At 36.7% G+C, this 27,300-nt stretch overlaps 1 protein-coding gene across 3 annotated transcripts; it reads right to left on the bottom strand.

Annotated features, from left to right (window-relative positions):
* On the bottom strand, positions 1–27,121 carry LOC140141491 (very long chain fatty acid elongase 7-like). Of its 3 annotated transcripts, none has more exons than XR_011857420.1 (9): positions 26,967–27,121; positions 16,854–16,934; positions 14,737–14,924; positions 11,682–11,762; positions 7,197–7,253; positions 6,460–6,565; positions 4,331–4,467; positions 719–3,137; positions 1–671 (listed from the first exon to the last, which is right to left on the bottom strand). XR_011857420.1 is itself a non-coding variant. In XM_072163377.1 (8 exons), exons 2-8 carry the CDS (start codon positions 16,903–16,905, stop codon positions 2,898–2,900), a joined length of 861 nt encoding a protein of 286 aa, XP_072019478.1. In that variant the 5' UTR covers positions 16,906–16,934; positions 26,967–27,121; the 3' UTR covers positions 1–2,897. The 3 variants fall into 3 exon arrangements, 1 of the variants encoding a protein (XP_072019478.1); XR_011857421.1 differs by having other exon boundaries at positions 815–3,137; XM_072163377.1 differs by having other exon boundaries at positions 1–3,137.
* Positions 27,122–27,300: the final 179 nt, after the last annotated feature.

Below are 27,300 nucleotides of genomic sequence, written 5' to 3'. Positions count from 1 at the left end.
TTTGAGAAAAAAGTATTGATTTAGCAGCTGCTGTGCATCTATTGTCCCACCTGTGTTATATGAGACGATAGATGCATGACAGCGGCTAAGAACAATACCTTTATTCTCTCAAAATTGCACTAATTTCATTCATTGTTGATGAATACCTGAGTGCCCTTTCTCAACAATTGTCACATTGCAAATCCCAATACACATAAATATACATGTATGAAGAATTGATTCATAAAATATGGCTAACAACAACTGATAAAGTTTAATAACTTACACAACTACCTGGGTCGGAGTGGAGCCACACTACTATGTCAATGTTTACACATAATATGTGACATGATCAAGGGGAATGAGTCACATGTCGACCATGGTCGAAAATGAGTTTTAAATATGTTTCTAAAGAGGACATTTAAAGCTTTCAGAAACTGAAAACCCCTTGTTGATATGACTTTTCTTTGCGAAGTTACATCAACTTATCAATCGCTGAAAACAATATAAAACAAAAGAATTTTGACACCTTCTTTGCCAATATCTCAAAATCAATATTAGCGACATCCGACTCATTTCCCTTGATCATGTCACATATACTTGATATCTGTTTATAGTACCCAGTACTTCAGATGTAATCTGGTATACAAAAGAGGGCATAAACACACTGCCTCAGAAATACCTATGGTTACCTCTCGGTAACACCTATGGTTACCTCTGAGGTACTACCTATGGTTACCTCTGAGGTACCACCTATGGTTATCTCTGATATACCACCTATGGTTACCTCTAAGGTACCACATATGGTTACCTCTGAGGTACCACCTATGGTTACCTCTGAGGTACCACCTATGGTTACCTCTGAGGTACCACCTATGGTTATCTCTGATATACCACCTATGGTTACCTCTAAGGTACCACATATGGTTACCTCGGAGGTACCACCTATGGTTACCTCTGAGGTACCACCTATGGTTATCTCTGATGTACCACCTATGGTTACCTCTAAGGTACCACATATGGTTACCTCTGACGTACCACCTATGATTACCTCTGAAGTATCCCAAGGTGCACCTCTCTGTAATATGGGTAAGCCAAATGAAGCATTTTACCCAAATTGGTCTGATTTAGGCTCAAATATTACTCAATTCACTTATTCGGAATGGCAAATTCTGGTCTTACCTTTATATAAGCATCATGTAATTGTTATATCCCTAACCCTAACCTTAACCCTAAACCCCCAAACGAAACCTTTTGTCATAATGCATACATGAACAGGGGCAGATCCAGGAATTTTCAATAGAGGGGGCGCTGAGTAACCGCCGCTGCTGCGGCGGCTCGGTGCCCACACAAAGTCAGACGCCGCTCTGCAAAAATACATAAAGTCAGGCGCCGCTCTGAATCCGCCCCTGATGAAGGTAAAAACCAAATTTTATGTGCAAAATCTAATTTTCACTGGACCAAATCTGTGACATATGGCTTCTGTGCTTGTAGATGGAATACTATGGTAATCCACAAAATTGACACACAGGGATAAACCAATGTTAAGCCTGTATCTGTCCATCATGGAGGACTTCAGATCATAATTACGATGTCAGTCATATTTAAATACAAATAACATCATTAATAGCATGAGTACAAAAATATGCTCAGTGGGCGAGATCAGTAGTAGAACATCTAGAAACACTGATTTCAGCATCTCGCACACCACTACACTACACTGAGGAAGGAACCAGTTGGTTCCAAATTTATCTGGGAAAATAACTAGGTATGTACAGAAGAAACTTCATGTATATGTTCATCTATTAAGGATACTGCATCACCAGGCCCGTAGCCAGAATTTCTTTGTAGGGTGCCGATTATATAAATGCAGCCTATTCAAGAGAAATCTTCAATCTGGCCAAAAGTAGATCTTTTTCCCCTCTGCAATTGATTTTTTGATCTTATTTTTAACAAATTTCAAAGAAAGTTCATGATTTGGGGTATACGTATCTAAATTTCTGACATATTTGGCCACATTTGGTTTTTTTTTACTGACAAGGCAGACCTTTTGCAGATTTATGGAGGGGTGCATTTCCCCCCAACGCACCTTTGGTTACGGGCCTGTGCATCACACTATTTCTTACATAAGATACTGACCCTGTTTGGAGAACTTCCTTCTCAGTTTTAAATTCTGCTACTGAGAAAGGATAATTATTTTACTTTTTTTTTTTGAAATCTTTTATGAGCTCTCTATTTCCATACGTTTTGCAATTACTTTCAGTTCATTTTGGTTAATATTTTTGACAGGGTTAGCAGCTTTTTGCCGCAGGTGGAAAAACACATTGTTTTAACTGTGGTTTTAACCAATTGACAAGAGCAGTTTTTGCCGGCAAAAATGGCAATAAACTAAAAAAGTGATAAATTGTTCACTTTTTTCATTTCAGTGCATCAAGACCAGATTTTGTAATTATAAGTAACATATAAGAAATAAAAGGCATGGGTTTTCATTGCTCACTACTGCATTTAACTGAAATGCAGCTTATCAAATTAAAAACTTTTTCATTTTAAGGACTTGATGAGACAAAAATATGTCATGACTCATTGAAAGTTCTGATTCCGAATTTGTAAGTCATAAGTTCATTTGTTTAGATGAAACCATGTAATATCAAAACTTAATGCCTTTTGACCAGCTGCTTATAAAAAAATATCCTCACTCAAAGAAAATCTATTTTGATGTATCAAAACCAAAATATTCCCACCAAGAAATTGGCCAAATACACTACATAGATGTACATCATACATAGGGTGCACCACAAACTAACAACGAATGACATCGCATGTCTAATCCAGACTGGATCTAACATGCAATCTTATTGGCTAAAAAATAAATTACATATGTATTACACACAACCTTGAATATGGACGTTTTTCATTGGTCAGTGCGACTTGACATGGTGACCTCCATCAACGCCGTTTGTGACACCATTTTCACTCTTTGTTGTAGTGGTTCCCGACTTTGCTTTAGCTCCTTTTGAGTAGCTTTGAATGTAGAAGTGAAGGAACATCCAGAAGAAGATGAAACCATAGGAACCAATGATCCACACGAAGACTTTAGGATATGAGCATTCAATGAAAAGCAGTTGACCACAGTGTACCATCACTAAGAAAAACTGGGTCTGGAAAATGGCAGGAAATTTATCAAAAATTGAAGCTGTTGAGAAAGTGTATTTGTCTGTAAAGTAGACCAGATTTACAAAACATAGAAATAAGGCCATAGCAAATAACTTCAATAGACTGTAGAAATCTGGTTCATGTTTTACAGGTATGGGTTACTTTATTCAGATTTGTAGCTAAAACACATACATTATTTGATGGGTGGTCCGATTTGTTCATATTGTGATTTCTATCTTACATTGAAGCCTAGTACCATTAAAACAATGTTTCCAAAATTATAATTAAAAGCAAAATAGAATAGTACCTACTTCTGGTGGTGATATCACTCTTAACTATGTTTTTGTTCACACCAGCTAAAACGATACATATCTTGGGTTTTAAATTTGACTGGGGTAATGAGAAAAAATGAGTTTTCTTCTGATACCCAAATCTCATTTCTATGTTAAGAACATTTTAAGGTTTAATTTTCTTGACAATTCAATGGTAAAATATTTTTAAAATACCTCCAAATGCATATTGATTTTAATTAAAAATGGAATTGAAAGGTGTGGATATAATAAAACATTTATTAAATCGACCAAAAGTAGCCATGTAACCCATTGGTTCATCTAATCCAGAAACTGATATTTGCCTCATGATTTAGCATTGACTCATATTCATATGATAATGCATCCATTCAATACCTTTAAGAGTCCTATTTTCACTATCTTTGCACAAAATATTTTACCACAGTCCTCCAACCATATTTTTACAACTTTTTTTACATGTCACGTTTGTGATGACATTTTTTTTTTCATGCATAATACACTTTCTGTTGATTGAAATCAAAGTTTGCTGAAATTTATTTTCTTGACTTCCCTGTATCTTCAAGAGCAATGATTGCCACTTAGTAAGAGACTAACACTTTGCTGATATGTCATTCAGCAAAATATTGGTGCTACCTCTTGTGATCGGCTTTGTTTACTTCCGAATTTTCCATTGCTTTAGATGGTTCATGCTTCATTGATTTGACATATCTGGTAATTCTATGCTCACATCAATTGGCATCATCTCAATGGAGGCATGCACTATAACAAGTCATCGAGGACTACTAGAATCACCTTTATTTTGTGTGCCGGCTGAATATTTGGCTTCACCTTTTTCTTAACATAATTTCTCTTACAATTTTTTCCAATTTCATTTCAATTTTCCTTACCAGTTGCATAGTAGTCATGTATTTTTTCCACCATAAATATTTCTGCCATTCTGGACCCAGTCCTGATAATCCATAGTAGATGTACATCATGAAGTGGATCCAGGAATTCAGCATTGCATGGAATGTTCCAAAACCACCTAAGAACGGATAAAACAAAATTACAAAGGTGTGTACATGTAAATAACAAAGGTTTGTAAATACAAATAATATGCAATTGAAGTCATTAATATTGTGGATCAATTGAATATTTGGCAAAATATGCAAATAAGCTCAGAAATATTCATAAATATGCAAATAACAAAAATTGTACAGCTCCGAGAAATATTTGGTATTCACTTCCAGGATAAAAGATGGAAATTTTTGTTTTTACTGTCCTCTATGGTATCATAGAGGCATGTCCAATATTTTATCATAGTGGATGTTGGCGCAAAAAGTCTTTATTATGTATTCTTACTCGGTTAAATAATAACTAAAAATTTAATAACTAAAAACTGTTTTATTCATCGAAAATTAAGTTACCTTCATGAATACTCCCCTTACTCTAAATTCTACATTGAACAAAATTTGTTTACATCTTCAAATACATGTACTGCAATTGTGTGTGAGTATTACACACTAGGCACAAGCCTACAGCGTGCTACAGAAGCGCACCGTAACAAGTGTGTTCCGCGATTATGTGCCCAATATCAGCCATCGCTGACAGACAACACTAATTAATCAGAATTAACTCTAAATTTATATTGGCCAATATCACTACAGACATAAATTACTATTTTATTACAATTAACAATAGAAAATTAATTGATTTCATAAATAATAATTAAGGATCGACCAAGCATAATTGGCCGATCGTAAGATCAAACTAATTTGTTTCTATTGCCTAACGATGCTACTTCCAGTTTTATTTACTGTGATTTGTATCAATTGTTTCCACACATTCTTATGGTGGACATGACAGTCTAGATTACATGTCCTCCATTATATTTGCCCACTGGGCCATGGAGGACCAACACATTTTAAATTACCTCATCCTATGATTCAGGCCCAAATGCATCTTGTTTTGCTATATTCACTGTACATTTCAGAGCTGTTCAAGGGCCAACCACCATTGGCCTGGCCCATAGGCAACCTATTGAGAATGATCAGGGCTATATGTGCGCATGTCCTGCCAACACTGGAAAGGATTGCACAGTGACTGACTACCAGCTATGCATTGGATCAACTGCTTATCATCCCCCGGAAGGAAGGAGCACTCTGTAGCTTCTACGCGATTCTTTAAGAATGATGGGAAGTTATTATTTCACTAGTCATTAATTGACTAGATGACTAACAATATAGTCACAATGGGCTATTCCATTTAAAATCCACACTACCGCTGTGGAAGATTTCACTAAAGTCTCCCACAGAGGGAGTGAGAGTTTCAAATAGAATAGAAAATTGGGTAGCTTCCATTTGAAATACTCACTCCAGTTGTTGAAGATATAGGTAAAGCCATAATACATGGGGAATATGGGTTTCAAAATGATTAACCTTGACCAATTACATTTGAAAAACATACTCTCCCTATGGAAGATATTTCCAAAATCTTCCACAGGGTCAGGGTTGTTGATTTTTTGATTAAAAAAAAAAATTTAAATCGGATTTTTAAAAATTTAAATCAGATTTTTTTTGATTCCAAGAACTGCTATACCCCATAATAAAGTCAAAAGAGTACCAGTGGAATGCTAGTCATGTGCACAATCCTACCAGGTATATACAAAAAAATAAAAACATGTTTTTACATGTGAAAATTTCAAAGAAAAAATTGGTAAAATCATGGGAAAAAACCTGTTGAATTCTGCACCTTGAAGATCAATTTTTAGCAATAGTAAAAGTGACATGTAATTGTATCCATAGAGGTATTGTAATTGTATCCATAAGTTGTAGAAACATTAGGAAGGAAGTAAAACAGTCAATTTCAGAAAAAACTTACATATATCAAAAATGGTAAAAAAAAGGAAAAAGTTGATTTAAATCAGTGATTAAAAAAAAAAATCAAGTGATTTAAATCGCGATTTAAATCAATGATTTAAATCAAACAACCCTGACAGGGGTAGTGTGGATTTCAACTGGAATAGCCCAATACATACCTGCTACAAATTTGACACCAATCCACCAGCTGAAAGGCATCAAGGCGTGATGAAATACATGAAGGAAGGAAATCTGACGATTCTTTTTTCGCAAGATGAAAAATACCTGTAGACAAGAGAATTGGTAATATAACTAGAATTGTCTTTGTATACTTCTTGAATCAGCCATTCTCTAAAGCTGTATTTACAAAAACTATTTGGTTGGGGAGTTCAAGACATATGGCCATAACATGTAGGCATGTTCATTGTTTGGCACTGTTTCTTTATCACTTCATAACAATATCGCCAGCAACATTAATTGCGATAAACAATAATAGCAATAATGTGGGCAGCTTCAAAACCCTTTATTTAACAAATTTTTCCTTTAAACAACATGACAAAAAGGTTCTTTTATGATGTTCTTTATGTCACATTTTGCCATAAGTATGTGTATTGGTATCCAGCTCAAAAGCCTCATTGCATTTACACATATGCACATAATCTGTGGTTTAAAAGCCTCATTGCATTTACACATATGCACATAATCTGTGGTTTAAAAGCTGTAATGGCTGCAGATCTGTGATAGCTAAATTTGGTTGACCATTCACTTCTTCTTTGGCAAATTTCATATTTTCAAAGACACATTTTAATCAAAATACTGCAAACTGTCATACCATTATTGTGATTGTGATAATGAAAACTTATCGCGATAAATAATATTAACATTATCGTGAACATGTCTAATATCATGTACTTACTGTGTCCAACATTTCTATGAATTTAGAGAAGTAAAACCACCAACAACAATTTGCCATCTGAAGAAAAAAAAGAAAACAATACAGTGAAAAATGAGACATTTTTGTCTGTGTAGTTTGAAACACCAATTTGTATCAGTAACTTATATGTGTATCCACACCAAGATTGCACCATATACCGTATTTCGTCAAATAGTTGCCCCCCTCAAATAAACGCCAAGATGTTTCAAAATTGCCGATATTTCCATGCTATCTTGTGCAATAAGCTTACCAAGTTGCCCACATGGTCGATAATAGTGTCAATAATTGGCGAAAATCTGGATTGGAAACCCGGAAGTAAACCAGAAGTCAGTGTTTCTAGTTCATAGTTCGTCATTTTAGCGTGAGTTTTAAGTTTACCTAATGATTTTAACGGCAATTATCGTTCTAAAATTGGCCTTGAATAAACGCCCACCTTGGGAAAATGTAACTCTCCCGGGGGCGCAAAAATCAAAAAACGCCACAAATCCTCAAAGGTGATTATGAATGTGTAATGATATGAATGAGCTAAATGTGACGTAGCTACGAAAAGGCGATGTTATTGGATGTATGTGGTTCATTGGGCGGAGCCATTATGCCATTACGCTGTTGTTGTGCAGACGTCACGCTCTGCATGCAAAACGGTACAAAAAGGTGACTAATAGATATATATTACGGATCTTGGCAGCAGACAGATTGCGCTGTTCTCTGACCCTGAGAGTTTGTCACGTACTAACGTAGACATACCGTGACCTAGGAAACACGTACAAAGCAGGGGATGCGATTGTGCCACAGGTTTTTGTCTTCGGAATCGGTATAGGCAATTTGTACAGAGTGCCGCTAGCCTGGGTCTGTGCAAAATGAAATGCGCTCCGACTCGCCAAGAGCAAAAATATTTCAGAAAACTTACAATCTGTCTGAAAAAGTTTAGTACATTTCATTTTATAATGGTTGAAAACACTGCCTCATTGGATAAGAAATTCAGGAAGGATATTATTATTTTGTGAATTTTGCAAAAGAAAGAATGAAACAAACAAAAATACTGACAATCAACCAGTCTGTTAGTTCTGGTGAAGTAAATGTCAGTGTAACAGCTAAACCTGCTCTAAGAACCAATAACAATTGGGACAACAAAACAGCTCACATGCAATTTTGTCATAAACAGGAGCTTAGTGTGGGGTATCGGCCCATTTACTTAATTTAAGAAAGGTGTGGATGCGTCTAAAGAATTCACTGTAGAAGTGATGATGTAACAGGATTAACTACATAGCAATATATGAATAAAATTTTTAAATATAACACCAATTCGCCATGCACTACAATGTTTACGTGGTACCTAAGCATTGAACCACAGATGTCAAGGAACGGGGGTAAAGACCACTGATGCCAACGCCGCGTCTTAGGTGCACAATTGGGCTACTTCATGATCACTTGCCGCTACTCAAAAAAGCATGCCGCAGCACGCTACTTGCCTAAAATTGGGCTACTTTTGCCAGTGTCAGGCTGCGGCAGTAATTTGACATATTTTCCTTTCAATTTAGCTAATTACAATGGGTTTTGTGATCATTTATTGATCAGTCAGTAACGTCTCATTATATTAACTGTCTATGAATGTGAAGGTCGAAATATGTGACACGATCAAGGGAAATGAGTCGGATGTCGCTAATATTGATTTTGAGATATCGGCAAGGAAAGTTTTAAAATTCTTTTGTTTTATATTGTTTTCAGCGTCTGATAAATTCACGTAACTTCACAAAGAAAAGGTGTATCAACATGGGGTTTTCAGTTTCTGAAAGCTCTAAATGTCCTCTTTGGAAACATGTGTAAAACTCATTTTCGACCAGGGCCGACATGTGACTCATTCCCCTTGATCATGTCACATATAATCACTCAGTGAAAGATGGATTGTTCCATTCCACGAGCCGGAACGGCGAATGGAATGGAACAATACATCTTTCACTGAGTGATTATATTTCGACCATTACACGAATGTAAGACAGTTAATATTTGTGATAAATGGCAATCAACCAATGAACTGTCTAGAATTTATGTATGAGTGATATAATAAGTACCATTTAAGGGGGTACTACACCCCTCAATAAATTTGTGTCTATTTTTGTATTTTTCTCAAAAACTAATAACACACTGGTAACAAAAGTTATGTATATTATTGGGGCAAGGAATCCAATTACTTTAGTTACTTTAGTACTTAGCATCATCACACCCCACACAGAGATACTTTTGCAGGTTTTCACCTCTCTGGGTAATAATGAATCAATGCTATTAAACACATATTCACATGTCAACATACTCCATTAAGACATCAATTAAAATGCCCAGGAGTTACACTGTTGCGAAAATGTCTGCTCCTTTCTACAGCTTAATTCATACAGTAAAGCACTTGACATACTTTTTTTCTTGACATAGTTGGTATTGATATTGATTGTGCTCTGAATATTTTTGACTTTGTCTGTAAATCATTCCTAAAAAATGTGTGGCGACTCCGTAACAAACTCACGAGTTAAGTTTTAGATGTAAATTTTGTGTAATTGCTGTGTAAATTCTATTTTGTATTTAAGTAAATTTGTTGTTCCACAAGTCACAATCACGCTTTATTTTTCAGTCATATTTGAATGCCTGTGCTCTGGTCTTTGATAAATGCGCGCCCTCCACCTACAATGTAGGTTCCCGCTTTTTGCCATTGCACCGCTTCCTGCTCACGCTCATGAAATGGGATTGTGCCTAGAGTAGTGGATCGATAATATTATACTCATTAACATTTTGCCATGCTTCACTTTTGTTGATTTATTGTGTTTCTTTGTTCTACTTTGTAATTTTTTTTTTTTTTTTTCGGGTAGATGTGTGCCGCTGATATAAAAGCGTTTGTTCAAACAATTAAATAAATAAACATATAGTACTTAGTAGCAAAGTACTGCATGCTAAAATCCTTGTTCCAAAGATTTGTCAGTCATTTTATTCTGAGCTACTCAATTTCTAAAGGTATAGCATCTCATGCATATAGCATTTAAAATGTACATTTTTTTAATATATTTTTTTTTGGTCTGTTTGTTTGCTTATTAATCATTCAAAAATACAATAAAAAATAAAACAATAATCTCATAGTGCTTAGGTCTAAAAAAATAATTGTTTGGTGTAACATTTACAATTTTTTTTTGGCCAAAGATTACTCAATCTTATCTATTTTCGAGATGGTTAAAATGTATATTTTACTTTAGTTTTAATTTATATTATGCTCTGTTCATTAAGGTACTTATTGTCACTGTCGACCCATGTTGCACTAGATAGCAAATCAGTACAGAAAATTGAAATTGAAGAAATGCATTGTGGGATGTGTAAGATATCTGTTCTGGTTATACGAGGGGGTATCAAAAAAGTTTTAGAAATCGCCCAGAAGTGAAAGAGCTATATCAATGAAATTTTGTCAGTGCAATCACTGGTCCTTATGTACACTATGGTGCAAAAATGGTCTCATAGGTATGTTTACTTTTTTTACAGGTGGCACTAGATGCCAATAACCCGCTGCCCCAGTTACTGCGCATAAACTGCAAGATTGAGAAAATTGAGGCAAGCAGCATTATTAAGATCCTGCTTTTGAAGGGTTGCAGTGCCTAGAAAATCGATGATGAAATGAAAGTTATCTTCGGTGGTGATTGTGATATGTCACTGTCGCTTTTGGAAAAGGAATTTTTATTTCATCACAGATTTTCTGGGCACTGTAACCCTTAAAATGGAACTTAATCATGCTGCATGCCTCAATTTTCTCCATTTTGCTGGTTATGCGGTTACATAGGCAGGTAGTGACATCTAGCTCCTGTAAAAAAAGTAAACATACTTTTGAGACCATTTTTGCACCATAGTGTACATAAGGACCAGTGATTGCACGGACAAAATTTCATTGATATAGCTCTTTCACTTCTGGGCATTTCTAAAACTTTTTGATACCCCTCGACAGAGTCTGGATTCCTAACCTCTTTTAATTCACCTTTCCGGTAAATCCCATAAGCCTTTGCGAGTACATCTGAGATGTCGTCATTTGACGTCACTTCGATCTGCGCACATCGTTTATCGAACATCCTTATTGCGCATTGCAAGTCGGCGTGACGTCAAATGATGAGTTCTCAGGTGTACTCACAAAGGCTTATGGGATTTACCGAAAAGGTCAATTAATTCTGATCTCATTAGGGCACAAAGGTAATCACTTGACTTTTAGGACAGTCACTTCACTTCAAGTGGGTTTCCTGGGAGTGAAGTGGTTTCATTATTATGTGAAGTGGGTGTCCTAAAAAGTTTTCTAACTTCAATTCTTTAGTGCCCTAACTTCACCTAAGTTGAATTGAGGTGCAAAGGAGTGAAGAGATAATTCCCCATTGTAGTAGGGAGTTAATCTTAGGTTGATTTTTCCTTGTTAGGACCTTTTTAGTTTACAGTGTTACTTCAGAGGCTACTTACCCTTAAAGCTTGAGGACTGTCTGAATAGTCTACTACTTGGCATCCATAGCTATAACCAGTCCCCCAACCTCCCATCAAAAACTGTGATCAAAAGGGACAAATTCAAATGATTAGTGTATATTTCATTTCATTTATACAGCTAATGTTATAATACCATTATACCACCAAAGCAAGCATAAATAATAAATATTTTGGATTTTTGTTTGAGAAAACTAAGTGATTTTTTAATCACTACAAAATTTCGTCCGACACATTTGAAGATTTCATCAGGTATGACTGTAACTTGTAACTAGGCAATGAGTGGAAGATACTTTCTTTTGCTAATGTTTTCATCTCTTTGTATGTCACATCCTTTTCCCATGTGAGTCAGTCAGTTGGATGGCCACTTTTACCATATTAGGGACTCACACCCACTGTGTTCAATGAAAACTGACCAGATTACAGTCTCACCCATTTTCAGGAGGACTTTTACGAAAAAAACACGTAACATGCAGTTGTCAAAACATATTCAACCAATCCATTTCCAGTCATTGGAATGCATATTCAACCATGCAGATGACATCTACATTCAATTAAATATGCTGCGTCAAGTAAAATGAACATGGTAGAGGATTGGTGTGAATAATCACACGTACCTCGCCACATGCTCATTGAACATACTGTCACCAGTGTGTGATTGGTTGCAGCACACAACATCTTACTCAGCTATCTGCTGATTAGCTGTCACCAGTGTGTGATTGGTTGCAGCACACAACATCTTACTCAGCTATCTGCTGATTAGCTGTCACCAGTGTGTGATTGGTTGCAGCACACAACATCTTACTCAGCTATCTGCTGATTAGCTGTCACCAGTGTGTGATTGGTTGCAGCACACAACATCTTACTCAGCTATCTGCTGATTAGCTGTCACCAGTGTGTGATTGGTTGCAGCACACAACATCTTACTCAGCTATCTGCTGATTAGCTGTCACCAGTGTGTGATTGGTTGCAGCACACAACATCTTACTCAGCTATCTGCTGATTAGCTGTCACCAGTGTGTGATTGGTTGCAGCACACAACATCTTACTCAGCTATCTGCTGATTAGCTGTCACCAGTGTGTGATTGCATGGTTGCAGCACACAACATCTTACTCAGCTATCTGCTGATTAGCTGCGCAAAAGGTCTATTAATCGAGTCCCTGTCTGGGGCAAGTCATAACTTTTATACAAAATTGGATGGTTTGAACCCAATACACGAGTGTCTCATCCAATATTTTAAAACTCACAGCTCGACCAATAAATGTTGTATTCAGTCAATAAAAAAAATCCAATTTTATCATTACATTGGTCAAAAATGTGAGTCCAAGTGTTGATTATATTGGACTCTTTAACTCTGTACAAAGTATAGGAAGACTGATTCTGAGAACATAATAATGATATAAAATTGATGGTTTGAACTCAATGCACAAATTTATTGAATCGAAGCTATGAGTTTTAAAATATTGACCAGACGTAGTCGAGTCCAATATTTTAAAACTCATAGCGAGACCAATAAATTTTGCATTGGGTGAAAAAAACCATCCAATTTTATCATTATTATGTTTTCAGAATCTTTTTTAAAAAGACAAAATTCACATTTTTTTTCAATTTTTTTTTCGTGATTTTTTTGGGGGGGTCAAAATCGACTGATCTTACATGTCTAGAGCAAAAAAAAAAAAAAAAAAAAAAAAGGAAATATTTTTTCCGGCCTGTTTCCAGACTTTTTTGACCCTACTTCCGGAATTCCATAAGTTTCCGTAACGCTTCCGTCAATGGGGATCCATTTTGGCAAAATTTATGACGATTCGTAGCGATTCTTAAGTCTCAAAATCCATCGTAACTTTAGAACGCATTATAAAATACATTCCATTAAAATAATTACAAATCTGCACTTCCCAGAGACCAGTACCAACACTAGAGGGAAAAAAATTGGGAAAAAATCCCTGTGTCTCATGAAGTTACGTACTCGTTCCGAGTCGTGCGTCAATTGCGAAATGATATAATTGAATTATGAGGGTTAAAAATATGAAGTAATAAAGTGTTTGTAATGATATTTGATAGGCAATAAACTGATAAAGTAAGCGTAACTTAAGCTACAAAAACAGAGTGCAAGCCTGCAGCCAGTGCAAGAGCCAAGGCAACAGTGCAGCTATGCATTTGGGTGGACTATATTTGCCGATTTCATAAGCTTATCTAAAACCCTACCTTGTCTGTGCTAACATCATTCATACCTTGCAGAGTCTCAAATAGTTCAAAAAGTGATATTTGGCACTTGGCAGGTATAAATCCTCTGGTTTGGTCAGAAAATTTGATCATTTTTGATGTCCGATTGTGTGAGATTGCCGAATTCTGCAGCTTTTACGTAGTGGTTTAGCACCGGTTTTTACTAGTTTATTGTACTTTCCAAGGATATTTCAATAAACCACATTAATTTCTTCATTTCTTAGCAGCTGAAACATGCATTTAGTACACCACAACGTTGATTTTCAAGCCTAGAATCATGAAATTAAACATCGCTTTCCGCGTCCGTAGAAAATCAAATTCTCCCGGTTTGACAGCAAAATAAACAAAATCGAGTTCATGAATGAATAGTCTCATACAGTGCATTTGTGTTCTCTCTTGATCACATACTACGAACGGTCGATTTACAATACGTTAAAATTGGCGGCAATATCGGCGATTTTAAAAATCACGGGGATTGGGATCCAGGTGGCGCTAAAATTGGATCCGAAATGCATCCAATATGCTATTTTTTTGACGTTTTAAACTGTATGGAGAGGTATAGGAAGCAAGATTCTGAAAACATAATAATAATAAAAAGTGGACTTGAGTTAGACTCCTGGAAAATGTCTGAGAACTACTGCCCTCCTTACAACATTTCTGATTGGTTAATTGTACATGCTCATTTGAATGGCCAATTACAATAGAGCTTATAAATATTTAAACTTAATGCTCATCATGTTGCTGATTGGCACAATAAATCATTATAGTATTCTTGTAACCAATCAGCAGAAAGAACTGATGAGGTTAACTCACCTCCCATAATAGATACCATGATAACACTACCATAGAAAAGTTATACACAGCTATCACATGTTTTAGACTAAATGGTTCCCTGTTTTTCATCAGCTTCGGTCCAATCCATACTATAAATAAGTAGATGATCACCATGATGGTTCCCGTTCTTGGTGAGTCCATCAATGGCCAGTCAGCAACCCGAGGATCTATGAGACAAGAGAAATTATGCGAGTAGAAAGTGGGCATAAATTGTGTCATGTACAGGTTGAATTTGCTGCAGTGGTTAGAGTTAATTTCATGTTAGATGCTTTTTTCAAACTTTTTAATGCTGGTTTTAAAATGGCACTCTACTTAAAACTGGTTCAAATTTGTTTTCAAGCAGAACAAATGTGTAGCTAATATCTGCTATCTACTGAAGAAAGCATGTATAATTACTACAGTATTGAAGGATGGTGCAGCGTTGTCTCTGACAACTCCATCTGGTAAGCTATTACAAACATCAACTGCAGTGTGGATTCCTTTTCTCCAATCGGCACCAGATGAATCAATCCTTTTACATGCTACTAACCAATCAAGGGTCGTTGGGAGTTTGATTGACAGTGACATCAGATTCTTTTTAATTCTGTCTTAGATTATAGTTGTAAAATTTTAGCCTCATTTAACCCTATGGCTATTAACTGCTTACTGGTTACTTACATGATATAATCATCTGAGTAACCAAGGCCATCTTAATTAAATCCTGTGTCTCAAAGCTTGTGAGAAATTGAAAACCTAATGAGGAATGCTGGTTTGTTTTTTTATTGTATTTTTTTTAATGTTTATTTTTTTATGTGTCATGATTTCGGATAAGAATTTTGTGCAAAAATTATCCAATGTAAATGTTGGAATAGTACTATTAGTCACTGCTACAAACTATATATTATTCTTTTCTTTTATTGTTTTCTTATCCAAAATTTGCAAAAAAAATCTTAAACTTATGATCAGATATGAATTTTGGCTTTTATTTTTGCCTTTTTGTTAAGGGATCTAAAATGAGCGTTTATTATGCTTCTGACAGCATTTTTGTGGGACATGAGAGCACCTCAGACCTATCGAATTGCATTCTGAATACGAAGCATGTCTTTCTGATATCAAATAATTTTCATTTTTGAAAATCACAATATAATACAAATTTTATGACAAATTATAAAAATTTGATATTTTTCAAATTTTTGATATATAACAGTCCTCGGTAATTATATAAATCTAATGATATATTCTTAAAGTGTATGTAGCAGGAGGAAAAGCCGACGGTCAATTGAAAATTTTGACCTTTCATATTGAAGATATGGATTTTTTTCCCAAAAGACCTAATTTTTTTTTGGTGTTTTGGGAAAAAATCCATATCTTCAATACGAAAGGTCAAAATTTTCAATTGATCGCCGCTTTCATCCCACCTGCACACACTTTTAAGTATAAATCATCAGATTTATAAAGTTTACTTCAAGTACTGTTAAATATCAAAAATATCAATTTTAATGATTTGCCATAAAATGTGTATTAAATTGCGAATTTCAAAAAATCAAAATTATTTGATATCAGAATGACATTCTTCGTATTCAGAATGCAATTCGATATGTCTGATGTGCTCTAATGTCCCAAAATAAATACTGTCCAAACGCTCATACCCCAGCCCTTAAAAAAATAAATAAAAAGACATGAAACAAATGACTTTCTTGATTTTCAAAGAGGACTACACACACAATTTTACTAAGTACGTGCGGCAGCTTTGAGACACAGATTTAATTAAGATGGCCTTAATACAGCTATTAGATTTGTTAGCCATTTTTGGCTTAATCTTCATTCTTCAATCAGCCCTACTGACTATTCTTACCATATCTCTGATTGGCTCAATCTGTGATATATCATTCTTTGTAACCAATCAAAATAGTTCTTAGAGTCCAATAATTCGGATAGTAGTGTCCATGGGGTTAAATCTGAAGTACAATTTTATATACTGGCAATAATAAAACAACACTTGTAACATGGCAATGCTGGCAGGTAAACCATAACAACTGGCTCAATGCCCAAGTTGATAAATAGTTGAGCCTAAGCCCTGTATCATATAAACACCTGATAAAAGCTTGTCTTCTTACCTCCATATTCCTCTACCACATCATCCCACCATTGAAGAAACTGAGCAGCCATCTTTACTCTTTATGGTGTTCTATTTCTTGCTGAAAAACAGAAATACAAAACAAATAAAAAACATAACCAAGTTGTTTACATTTAATATGAAAAGTTATAACATGAATTATAGAATGTACTATACATGTATACACATGTACATTAGAAGTTATATATACCATCATGTTATATTTTTTTCTGCAATTTTTCCCTTAAATTTTCTGAATGGTGTGCCAAAAATTAAAGTGTTTCCCCAGAACAAAGGTTTATAAATAACAAAAGTTTGTAAATACAAATATGCAAATGAAAGCTAATAAGGCGCGTGAAAGTCGATTCCGAGTTTATCGTCCCCCGCCTAAGGCTACTTTTTGGAAACCAAAAACACCAGCGTCAAATTTTCAAAAATACCAAAATAATTCATTATTTTCAAATTATCAGTGTTTTCACCACTTTTAGCAATTGCAAACATATATTTTTGTTTGTAAAACATATAAATTCATAACTTGGAAGCAAAACCAGGCTTTTTTCTAACTTTTCTAGTCCCTACCCATATAAAAACATGTTTATAAATAACATACTTATGTATGAGTGTGGCTTTAAATCAACATGCATTTTAGGTCAATAATGAAATCTGATGAAATAATGAAAAATGAAAAATGAAAAAGTCACCTCACCAACCTGGGAAAAAAAAGGGACGATAAACTCGAAATTGACTTTCATGGGCCTAAACATGACTCAAAGTATCTGAGGTGATCATACTTATCTTCCTAACTTAGAAGTTCATTGGTAATTGCAATACAAGCTTCAGAGTGAAATAATGGCATTTAGGTTAAATATATGCAAATAAGGTAATTAACATTCATAATATGCAAAAAATCCTGACACAATAGGCCTCCATACCCTGTCAACATACTAAGTTTGAAATAAAATGTGCTCCATAAAAATCTATGCCAAAAATTGCTGCCCTTCCCAAAAGTTCCCTTTCGCTTGCCAAACCTTTCTTGTACCCCTTCATCACAGGCTCATAAATTACTGCACAGATTTTAATGTAATGTGAGTTAAAATGCTGAAAGTGTGATACTATGTGCATGATGACATGATTACAGCTTAGATAAAGAATGGTTGACTAATCAAAGTAAACAAAAGTGATAACCAACTTTGAGTCTGGTGCATAGACATAACACCCATAGGTCAAGGTGCAAATGAGACTGACTGACAGGGAGTGTCTACCCAAATGATCATTTTATCATTCCACATTCTAGCCTTGATTCAAGCCCGGATAAAGCCATCCAAATTAAGCCACAGTACTTCCATCATGTACACCCACTCAGGCATGAATGTTGGACAACAATTTACAGTGATTCTCTGGTCTAGTGATGGGCATGACCAAAGATGGCTAGCTAATTCAAATCAATCTGTATTCCTTGTTTACAATTGTTTTACCTTGAAAAACTTCCACGATTCTGGATACTGCCACGATTCTGGATTTAAAAACAACTCAACAATGAGATACTACCGGCCAAATCTGAATAATTAGCCATCCAATTATGTACCGAGATGTGTTTGTCTGAGGCAACCACCAATGAAAACAGCATATTTTGTACATGTATTGGCTGTTTTTCATATGAGCTAAACAGATTGACCAAAACACTTGCTTTAGTCTGTATTCGCTGTCATAGTGCACGTTACAATATGACCGTTGCTAGGCCAACTGGATCACGCTTTCTTTGTTACGAACCACTGCACTGATCGAAATGATCACAACACAAAGCCTATGGCATATCAAAATTCGAACAGGTGTATGAGCCCAGGCTTGGAGCAGTAACCAATGGTTACTAACGTGCACTACGACAGCGAATACCTTTCTCAAGTCAAAAATTTAGATATTGAATTGTATTATATTTTTTTATTATATTTCTAAATGTAATAATGAGAAATATTTAAAGTTTTCATTTGACGGAAATTGTGCAAGCTAGGAGTCCAACAAGCGTAACACTGTATGATAACAGATTCCTGCAAAAATTAACAATTTTTGAGAAAATCTCAAAATTTTATTTTACTTCATAGACTCGAGGAAGGTATACAGACTATATACTGGCTGTAATAGGTTTGTAAGACTGAAAGTCTTTCATTTACTTAATAGACACCTAGTTGCATGAATGTACAATTTGAGGTAGAATCAGAGAAGTTTCTCACTGAAGAACATTTGAGAACCACAACTGCCCATTCTCTATGTCACAAGAATCCTGTTGCAAAGGGTTACGGTTCGCTATCTCTAAGGTTCGCTATCTCTAAGGTTCGCTATCTCTAAGGTTCGCTATCTCTAAGGTTCGTTATCACTAATTACGAAAAAGGTTCGCTATACCTAAGGTTCGATATCACTAATTTTGAAAAAGGTTCGTTATTTCTAAGGTTCGATATCACTAATTTTTAATAAGGTTCGCTATCTCTAATTTTAAATAAGGTCCGCTATCACTAATTTATTGAAGGTTCGCTATCTCTAAGGTTCGATATCACTAATTTAAAATAAGGTCCGCTATCTCTAATTTTAACAATCCCGGTATCCCTAAGGTTCGCTATCTCTAATTTTAAATAAGGTCCGCTATCTCTAAGGTTCGCTATCTCTAAGGTTCGCTATCTCTAAGGTTCAGCTATCTCTAAGGTTCGCTATCACTAATTTCAAATAAGGTTCGCTATCTCTAATTTTAAATAAGGTTCGCTATCTCTAATTTTAAATAAGGTTAAGCTATCTCTAATTTCAAATAAGGTTCGCTATAGCGGTCCTTATTTAAAATTAGAGATAGCGGACCTTATTTGAAATTAGAGATAGCGGACCTTATTTAAAATTAGAGATAGTGGACCTTATGTAAGATTAGTGATAACTTGAACCTTAGGTATAGCTTAACCTTAATCGAAATTAGTGATAACTTGAACCTTAGAGATAGCTTAACCTTAATTAATTAGGGATAGCGAACCTGAAACAAAATTAGTGATAGCGAACCTTAGGTATAGCGGACCTTTATTGGAATTAGTGATAACTGAACCTTAGAGATAGCTGAACCTTCAATAAATTAGTGATAGCGGACCTTATTAAAAATTAGTGATAGCGAACCTTATTTTAAATTAGTGATAGCGAACCTTATTTATAATTAGTGATATCGAACCTTAGAACTGGCGAACCTTATTCTAAATTAGTGATATCGAACCTTAGAAGTAGCGGACCTTTTTTAGGTATAGCGAACCCTTTTCTCTATTAGAGATAGCGGGATTCTGATCTCCATAGACTTTGCACGTTAGTGATAGCGAACCTTAGAGATAGCGAACCTTAGAGATAGCGAACCTTAGAGATAGCGGGATGTCACCGTTGCAAAGTCCATCACATTTTTCCCCACATAGTTTTCTCAGTCATCAACCCAGACAGTTGATGAATGAGGGCAGCAGTTTAGCGAACTAGCGGTCTACATCCATAAATAGGCTAATACACTGAGTATCACTATGGACTTCAATGGCCTCATCCCAATGCCATAGTTCATTAACCTCAATTAAACAATCATAGAGCAAAATTTGACCTCAAGTTGCAGGGTTTGAGTTTGTGTACCCAAATTTTCAAAGGTCATTCAATAAATGTGCAACTGTATTGGGGTTAAAGAAATGTGCCCTGATAGCTGAGCATGTTGTGGATCCTAGTGTATGCAACCCCAAATCTAATGGTCGTGCGCAGTATTTAGCGTCTTAAACAAGGCTATCAACATTCTTGCTGAGTAACTCATCTGACAAGGTGAATACACACAAATGACCATAGAGTGGCAAACATTGGTCCCAATTTGGTGTACATCAATTACTGTATTCTACCTAATTAGCCCTCCGGTCACTTAAAGTCAGTTGGGCACTTATTAAAATGTTGAAATGAAAGTCAAAATTTGACATTTAACCCTATTTTAACAGGATTTTAACTCATGGTTATTGAAGCCAATAGGGTCAGTCCATGTCAAAACAGACTGAGTGTACACCCACCCTCTTGGATTATGCTCTCCTTTGGCTCAGGGGTACCTTTCATGGACCCCTAGGTGAGGTCACAAGAAAAAATTCAAATTCAATTTCGTTTCGAATGGCGGGCCATCTAAGTTTGGCGACCTTGACCAAAATTGGGAATTTAAGGTGTCCAAATGACAAAGCGCTCTCTTTGAGAGGCATTTTCTTCTTAATTAAATCAGTTGTGACCCTCTTTTTTGAATGTTTTCACTCACTGGCTGTGTCTGAAATGCCTAATGCCAAAAAAGATTGATTTCTGGAATTTTGTTGGGATTTCAGAGGGGGTGAAAATCAGCACTTCATACTGTTCAATCAAATTATCTTTGATTTTGAAGGACCCATGATAATGCCACAGAGCACTTATAGGTACTAATTAAATAAAGAAAGAAAAAACAATGTGCCAATGTCTAAAAAAAAAAAAAAAAATAAGACATTTCTAGACCCCTACAGAATTTTAGGCCCCCTAAAGTGGTTCAGCCACAAATGCCGCTTAAAATCGGCAAATTTTGACACCTAATAACTTTAGGTGTACACCAGATATGAATTTCTAGTCTTTTGCATCTGAAAGAATGTAGTCTAATGTTACTAGGAACATAAGATTTGTTTTGTATTTTTGTGTTTTGATACTTTCAAAAGGTCGTTGACCTATGAACATTTTTTCGTCATAGCGCCCTCCTGAAAGGTCTGACACATAACAAACTATACATTTTGGAATCCTCATGACCATACGAGTAATTTGATATATTACTTGACATAATTGGGAGCATTCTGAAAATTTGACCCCCATAACCTGTACTTTGCATGTGCATTGTTGCCAGGAAGTGCATTTTGACCCCTTAAAAATCCATACAGGGGATTAGAAAGTAGTTTTTTCTTATTACTTGACTCAAGAGCAACTTGAAATATCAGGATAAATAATACAAATGGTTATAAAGTGATCAAAAATATAAAAAAATATCATACTAAAATTGGCATTTTGTACCGTATCCTGTATGCATGGTATGTTAGGCAAAAATGACTATTTTTGAAAGCGTCAACTTACTACTAAAACACAAAAAAACAAAACAAATCTTATGTTCCTAGTAACATTAAACTACATTCTTTCAGATGCAAAAGACTAGAAATTCATATCTGGTGTACACCTAAAGTTATTAGGGGTCAAAATTTGCCGACTTTAAGTGCCATTTGTGGCTGAACCACTTTAGGGGTGGCCTAAAATTCTGTAGGGTCTAGAAATTTCTCTCTTTTTAATTGCTCATAGACATTGGCATATGGTTAATCCATTCTGAACATAATTAGGACCTATAAGTGCACTGTGACATTATCATGGGTCCTTCAAAATCAAGATAATTTGATTGAACAGTACGGCGTGCTGATTTTGACCCCTCTGAAATCCCAACGAAATTCAAATCTATCTTTTTGGCATTAGGTATTTCAGACACAGCCAGTGAGTGACCACATTCAAAAAGAGGATCACAACTGATTCAATTAAGAAGAAAGTGCCCCTCAAAGAGAGCACTTTGTCATTTGGACCCCTTAAATTCACAATTTTGGTCGAGGTCGCCAAACTTTGATTTCCCGCCATTCGCAAACGAAATGGAATTTGAATTTCTTTCTTGTGACCTCACCTAGGGATCCATGAAAGGTACCCCTGAGCCAAAGGAGAGCAAAATCCAAGAGGGTGGGTGTACACTCAATCTACTCAATGTGTTTCGACATGGACTGACCCAATACTAAGAAAACCAAAGCCATGATCATCTCCACTAAAATCAATCCCTACTCGGACCTTCTTTTACAACTTAACAAGCAACCTATTGATAGAGTGACAGACATCATTTTCCTTGGCATTCACATTTCTAGTAAATTAAATTGGAACATCCACATTGATGTCCTTTGCAAGAAGGCTCGTCGGATGATTGGCATGATACATAGGAACTTCCACCTTGCTCCTCAACACCTTAGTCGCACCTTGTACACTTCACACTAGAAATGTTAACTGATTTGAGCAATGAGAGTAGGAAAGTAGGGCCAAAAATGAACGTGTCCAAAACAAAGGTCATGTTCAACATGTATGCAGATAATAAGGAAATCAAAATTGGAAATGAAACACTGGAACATGTATCCAAATACACTTACCTAGGACAAGAGATTTGGCCAGATGGGAATCAACCGCAGGAAATAAAGAGAAAAACGCAAGCAGGATGGGCAGCTTGTAGCAGACACAAAGATATACTAACAGACAAACACATGCCAAATTGTCTGAAAAGGAAACTTTTCAATCAATGCATCTTACCTGCCATAACATATGGAAGTGAAACTTGGACATTAAACAAAGATATGGAAAGGAAACTTCAGACTACACAACGAAGTATGGAAAGGATGATGCTGGGGTATACAAGGAGAGACCGGAAAAAGAACAGCTGCACTAGGGAACAAACAATAGTAAAGTAGGCACCGGAGTTTTGCGCGATTTAAAACAGCAAAATGCGCTGGCCACTTTTCAAAATGCGCGAAAATGCGCCAAAAAATAGGTCAAAATGCGCTAAAATGTGTGATCCCCTGTTATCAATGGAAAACACGAAAAAACATCGGTAAAACGATGGCATGTCAATCAATTACGACTGACTTCCGGTTCATTTCCGGGTTCATTTCCAGTTTCTGGAAAAAATAAAAATTAAAGATGGCGACCATCACAAATCGTCGATCGAAATGTCGAAAGCAAGGGTAAATTTCCCCACATTATGCTTGGTTTAATGATCGTTATTTGTATTTTGATGTACATAAGTGAAGTTAGAACCAATATTGCGTGAATTTTCTTGTAAATGCTGCCGATTTGGGGTATAAAATCGTAAGTTTTAACTTTAACTTGTTTAAGCTTATCGATGGGTCAAAATCGTGAACATTCTCGATGGAACCCAAAATGCGCTTTGGACACCCAAATGCGCGAAAATGTGCGCTTTTGCGCGAACCGCGCAAAACTCCGGTGCCTATAGTAAAGGATGTGTTAACAAAAATCAGTAAAAAGAATTAAATGCAGGTGGGCTGGACATCTGAGTAGGATAACAGATGAAAGATGGAGTCAGCTCACAACAGAGTGGCAACCGTTATATGGAGTAAGGAAAAGAGGAAGACCTCGAGCTAGATGGAGAGATGAGCTGGTCAGCTACCTGGGAACAACAGCCTGGACAGGAATTGCAGGAGACAGGAGAAATTGGCAGAATTTGGGAGAGGCTTTTACCCAGCAGTGGGATGATATGGGCTGATGATGATGATGAATCTTGTATTTGCTTTTCAGTTTATTTTTGTTCGCTTTTTATGTAGGGCTTCCCTTTAATTTAGTGCTCTTTGGGTATTGCCTGTGCTTTTTGCCAAATGTAAATAATAAATAAAATAAATGAATTCAACTTCAGAATTAACCTGCTGAGCTGAGTCCAGTTAGAAGGCTAGCTCATCACACTTCCAGACAATTAGCAGTAAGTTCCTTGTCCAGTTTCAAGCTAATTCAATTTGTCCATGAGAGCGTAATAGTAGGCACCGCCAGGGTTTGAACCCACAACCTCTCGCACCATAGTCGAACGCCTTATCGATTGAGCTATCTTGACTGCTTTACTGCCAGGGTCCCGGCCAGGGTACTTAGTTTTGTCATGAACACAATTTTTACAATGCATGTATGTATTGTACATCATTGCATTCGCAATGTAACAATGTAGGCATGTATGTCTAGTTTTGATCCAGAAGTCTATCCTCAATCCAGGCACTAATAATAACCAATGATAGCCCAGGGTGATGGCCTTCGCCCAGAGACGATGGCATAATCAATCCAATCCATTGATAACTGACGATGGATAGAGGATTTCCATAATTCCAGGGTTAAGAGTACCACCCGTAAGTGAGCGGTTTGTGACAGAAATGGTGGCAGCGGTGGCATGGGGGAAGAGGCTGGTAAGGCAGGAGGACACGCCTTACGAGGAGGGGAGCATTGTCACAGAGGTAAAGTGTATTAGTGTTACAGACCTGACGGGGATGTCCTCTTTTGGTCGATATGCTAACGTGCTCGCTTGATTTGTTTTAATCCCAAGATTGTGGTTTCAAGTCCCTGCAGGACCAGAATTGGCTTTAGAAGGCACATGATACTTCAATGTGGCTCATTGTTTAAGTGAGCGGTTTGTGACAGAAATGGTGGCAGCGGTGGGATGGGGGAGGGGGGAAGAGGCTGGTAAGGCGGGAGGACACGCCTTACGAGGAGGAGAGCATTGTCACAGAGGTAAAGTGCATTAGTGTTATAGACCTGACAGAGATGTCCTCTTTTGGTCTATATATGCTAACGTCCTCGCTTGGCTTTGTTTTTTTAAAATCCCATGATTGTGGTTTCATATGCTACAGGCTACAGGACCAGAATTGGCTTGAGAAGACACAGGATACTTCTGTGTGACTCATTGTTTAAGTGAGCAGTTTGTGACAAATATTGTGGCAGCGGTGGGATGGGGGGGGGGGGGGAGGGGCGGGTAGGCAGGAGGACACACCTTTAAAATACAAGGAGGGGAGCATTGTCACAGAGGTAAAGTGCATTAGTGTTATAGACCTGACGGGGATGTCCTCTTTTGGGTTATGCTAACATGCTCACTTGGTTTTGTTTTAATCCCAAGATTGTGGTTTCAAGTCCCTGTAGGACCAGAATTATGATTGATACTTGTTTAAGTGAGCGGTTTGTGACAGAAATGGTGGCAGCAGTGGGATGTGGGAGGGAGGAAAAGGCTGGTAAGGCAGGAGGACACAATACGAGGAGGGGAGCATTGTTACCAAGGTAAAGTGCATTAGTGTTATAGACCTGACGGAGATATGTCCTCTTTTGGTCTATAGGCCTACACTAACGCGCTCGCTTGGCTTTGTTTTAATCCCATGATTGTGGTTTCAAGTCCTACAGGCTACAGGACCAGAATTGGCTTTAGACAAAGGATACTTCTGTGTGACTCATTGTTTAAGTGAGCAGTTTGTGACAGAAATGGTGGCAGCGGTGGGATGGGGGGAAGAGGCTGGTATGCCTTACGAGGATGGCAGCATTGTCACAGAGGTATAAGTGTGTTAGTGTTTACCTGACAGGGATATCCTCTTTCGGCCTATGCTAGCGTGCTCCCTTGGCTTTGTTTTAATCCCAAGATCATGGTTTCAAGTCCCTACAGGACCAGAATTGACTACGCAGGATACTCTGTGTGGCTCATCGTTTAAGTGAGCGGTTTGTGATAATAGCATGATGGTCTTCTGTCAATCATGGCGGTAAAATAGTCTCTTAAATATTAGGGAACTTTGACATTGTGATCAGTGTGATAATTTTCACAAAATAAATTCCAGTACCGGTACGGTATTAAACTACCGGTACATGTAGTACGTTTGACTTTGAAAATTGCCAACATCAAAGGTGACTGAATGAGGTATCGATCACCGCTCTACCTGCTCTACAAAGTATACACTGGCGAAGTGATGTAATAATCGGATTACCTAGATAGCATTAGCAATGGGTGAAAACAATTTTAGAATTTACCGCCATGACCGTGCTGGTACGTTCACGCTGTACCTGAGCTGCATTCTCGCACTATGATATAGTATCTTTGAAAATACCAGTATTGTATTCAATCTACATGATCTATTAATTATTGCAGACATACACAGGTGATGAGTGCAACGTACCTGCTTGTAGCATGGTAGTTGTAAGTTAGTACGGTACCGGTACAGCGCGATATATTCAAAATTGTTTTCACCTACATTGTATTGCTATGGTAGTTAATCCTATTTATTACGTCACTTTGCCAGCGAATTGAACTATTATGTCGTTGTGGTAATAGTTATTTAATGTTATTATGAATATGTTATGATATAGATTTCAGATTTCTTGATCAACATGATCCAAGGTCTGTCCAGTCATGCATGCATCCCAGCCTAGCCTAGCTCGAGTCTACGACGTCTAGCTATCCCCGAATTAATTAGCTTCTTCTTTTTGGTTGAGTCGACAGCTACAGCTTCCAAAGGTTAAAGTCAAAACAAAGACCACGTACCTGAAATCATCCACAGCTTGCAAATGAGAGTCGTAGCTGTCAACTACACGACACACCTACGCTCACAGCACTTCTTGTGTCGTTGACCAGTCGTGAATAAAAAGAATTTCCAGCATGGAAAAATCCAGCAAATCGATTACAGCCAGCTCGTGGGTATCGTGCGATTTTTTTGTCATTTCCGCTAGCAAGAATCATCACGATTCATACCTCGAAAGCAGACCCTGCCTCTCCTGGCCTCCACAAATCACAGTGAATGTCGCCCTCTTTTGCAACTGCATACTTCCAATCATAAAAATCAATTAACAACGCCCTGCGCTAGCTCGTCCTATTCTTT

The sequence above is a fragment of the Amphiura filiformis genome, chromosome 19 (genome assembly GCF_039555335.1).
Source record: "Amphiura filiformis chromosome 19, Afil_fr2py, whole genome shotgun sequence".
NCBI classification, from domain to species: domain Eukaryota; kingdom Metazoa; phylum Echinodermata; class Ophiuroidea; order Amphilepidida; family Amphiuridae; genus Amphiura; species Amphiura filiformis.
The sequence above is the reverse complement of the archived record's forward strand: the minus strand, read 5'-3'. Positions and strand labels throughout refer to the sequence as shown.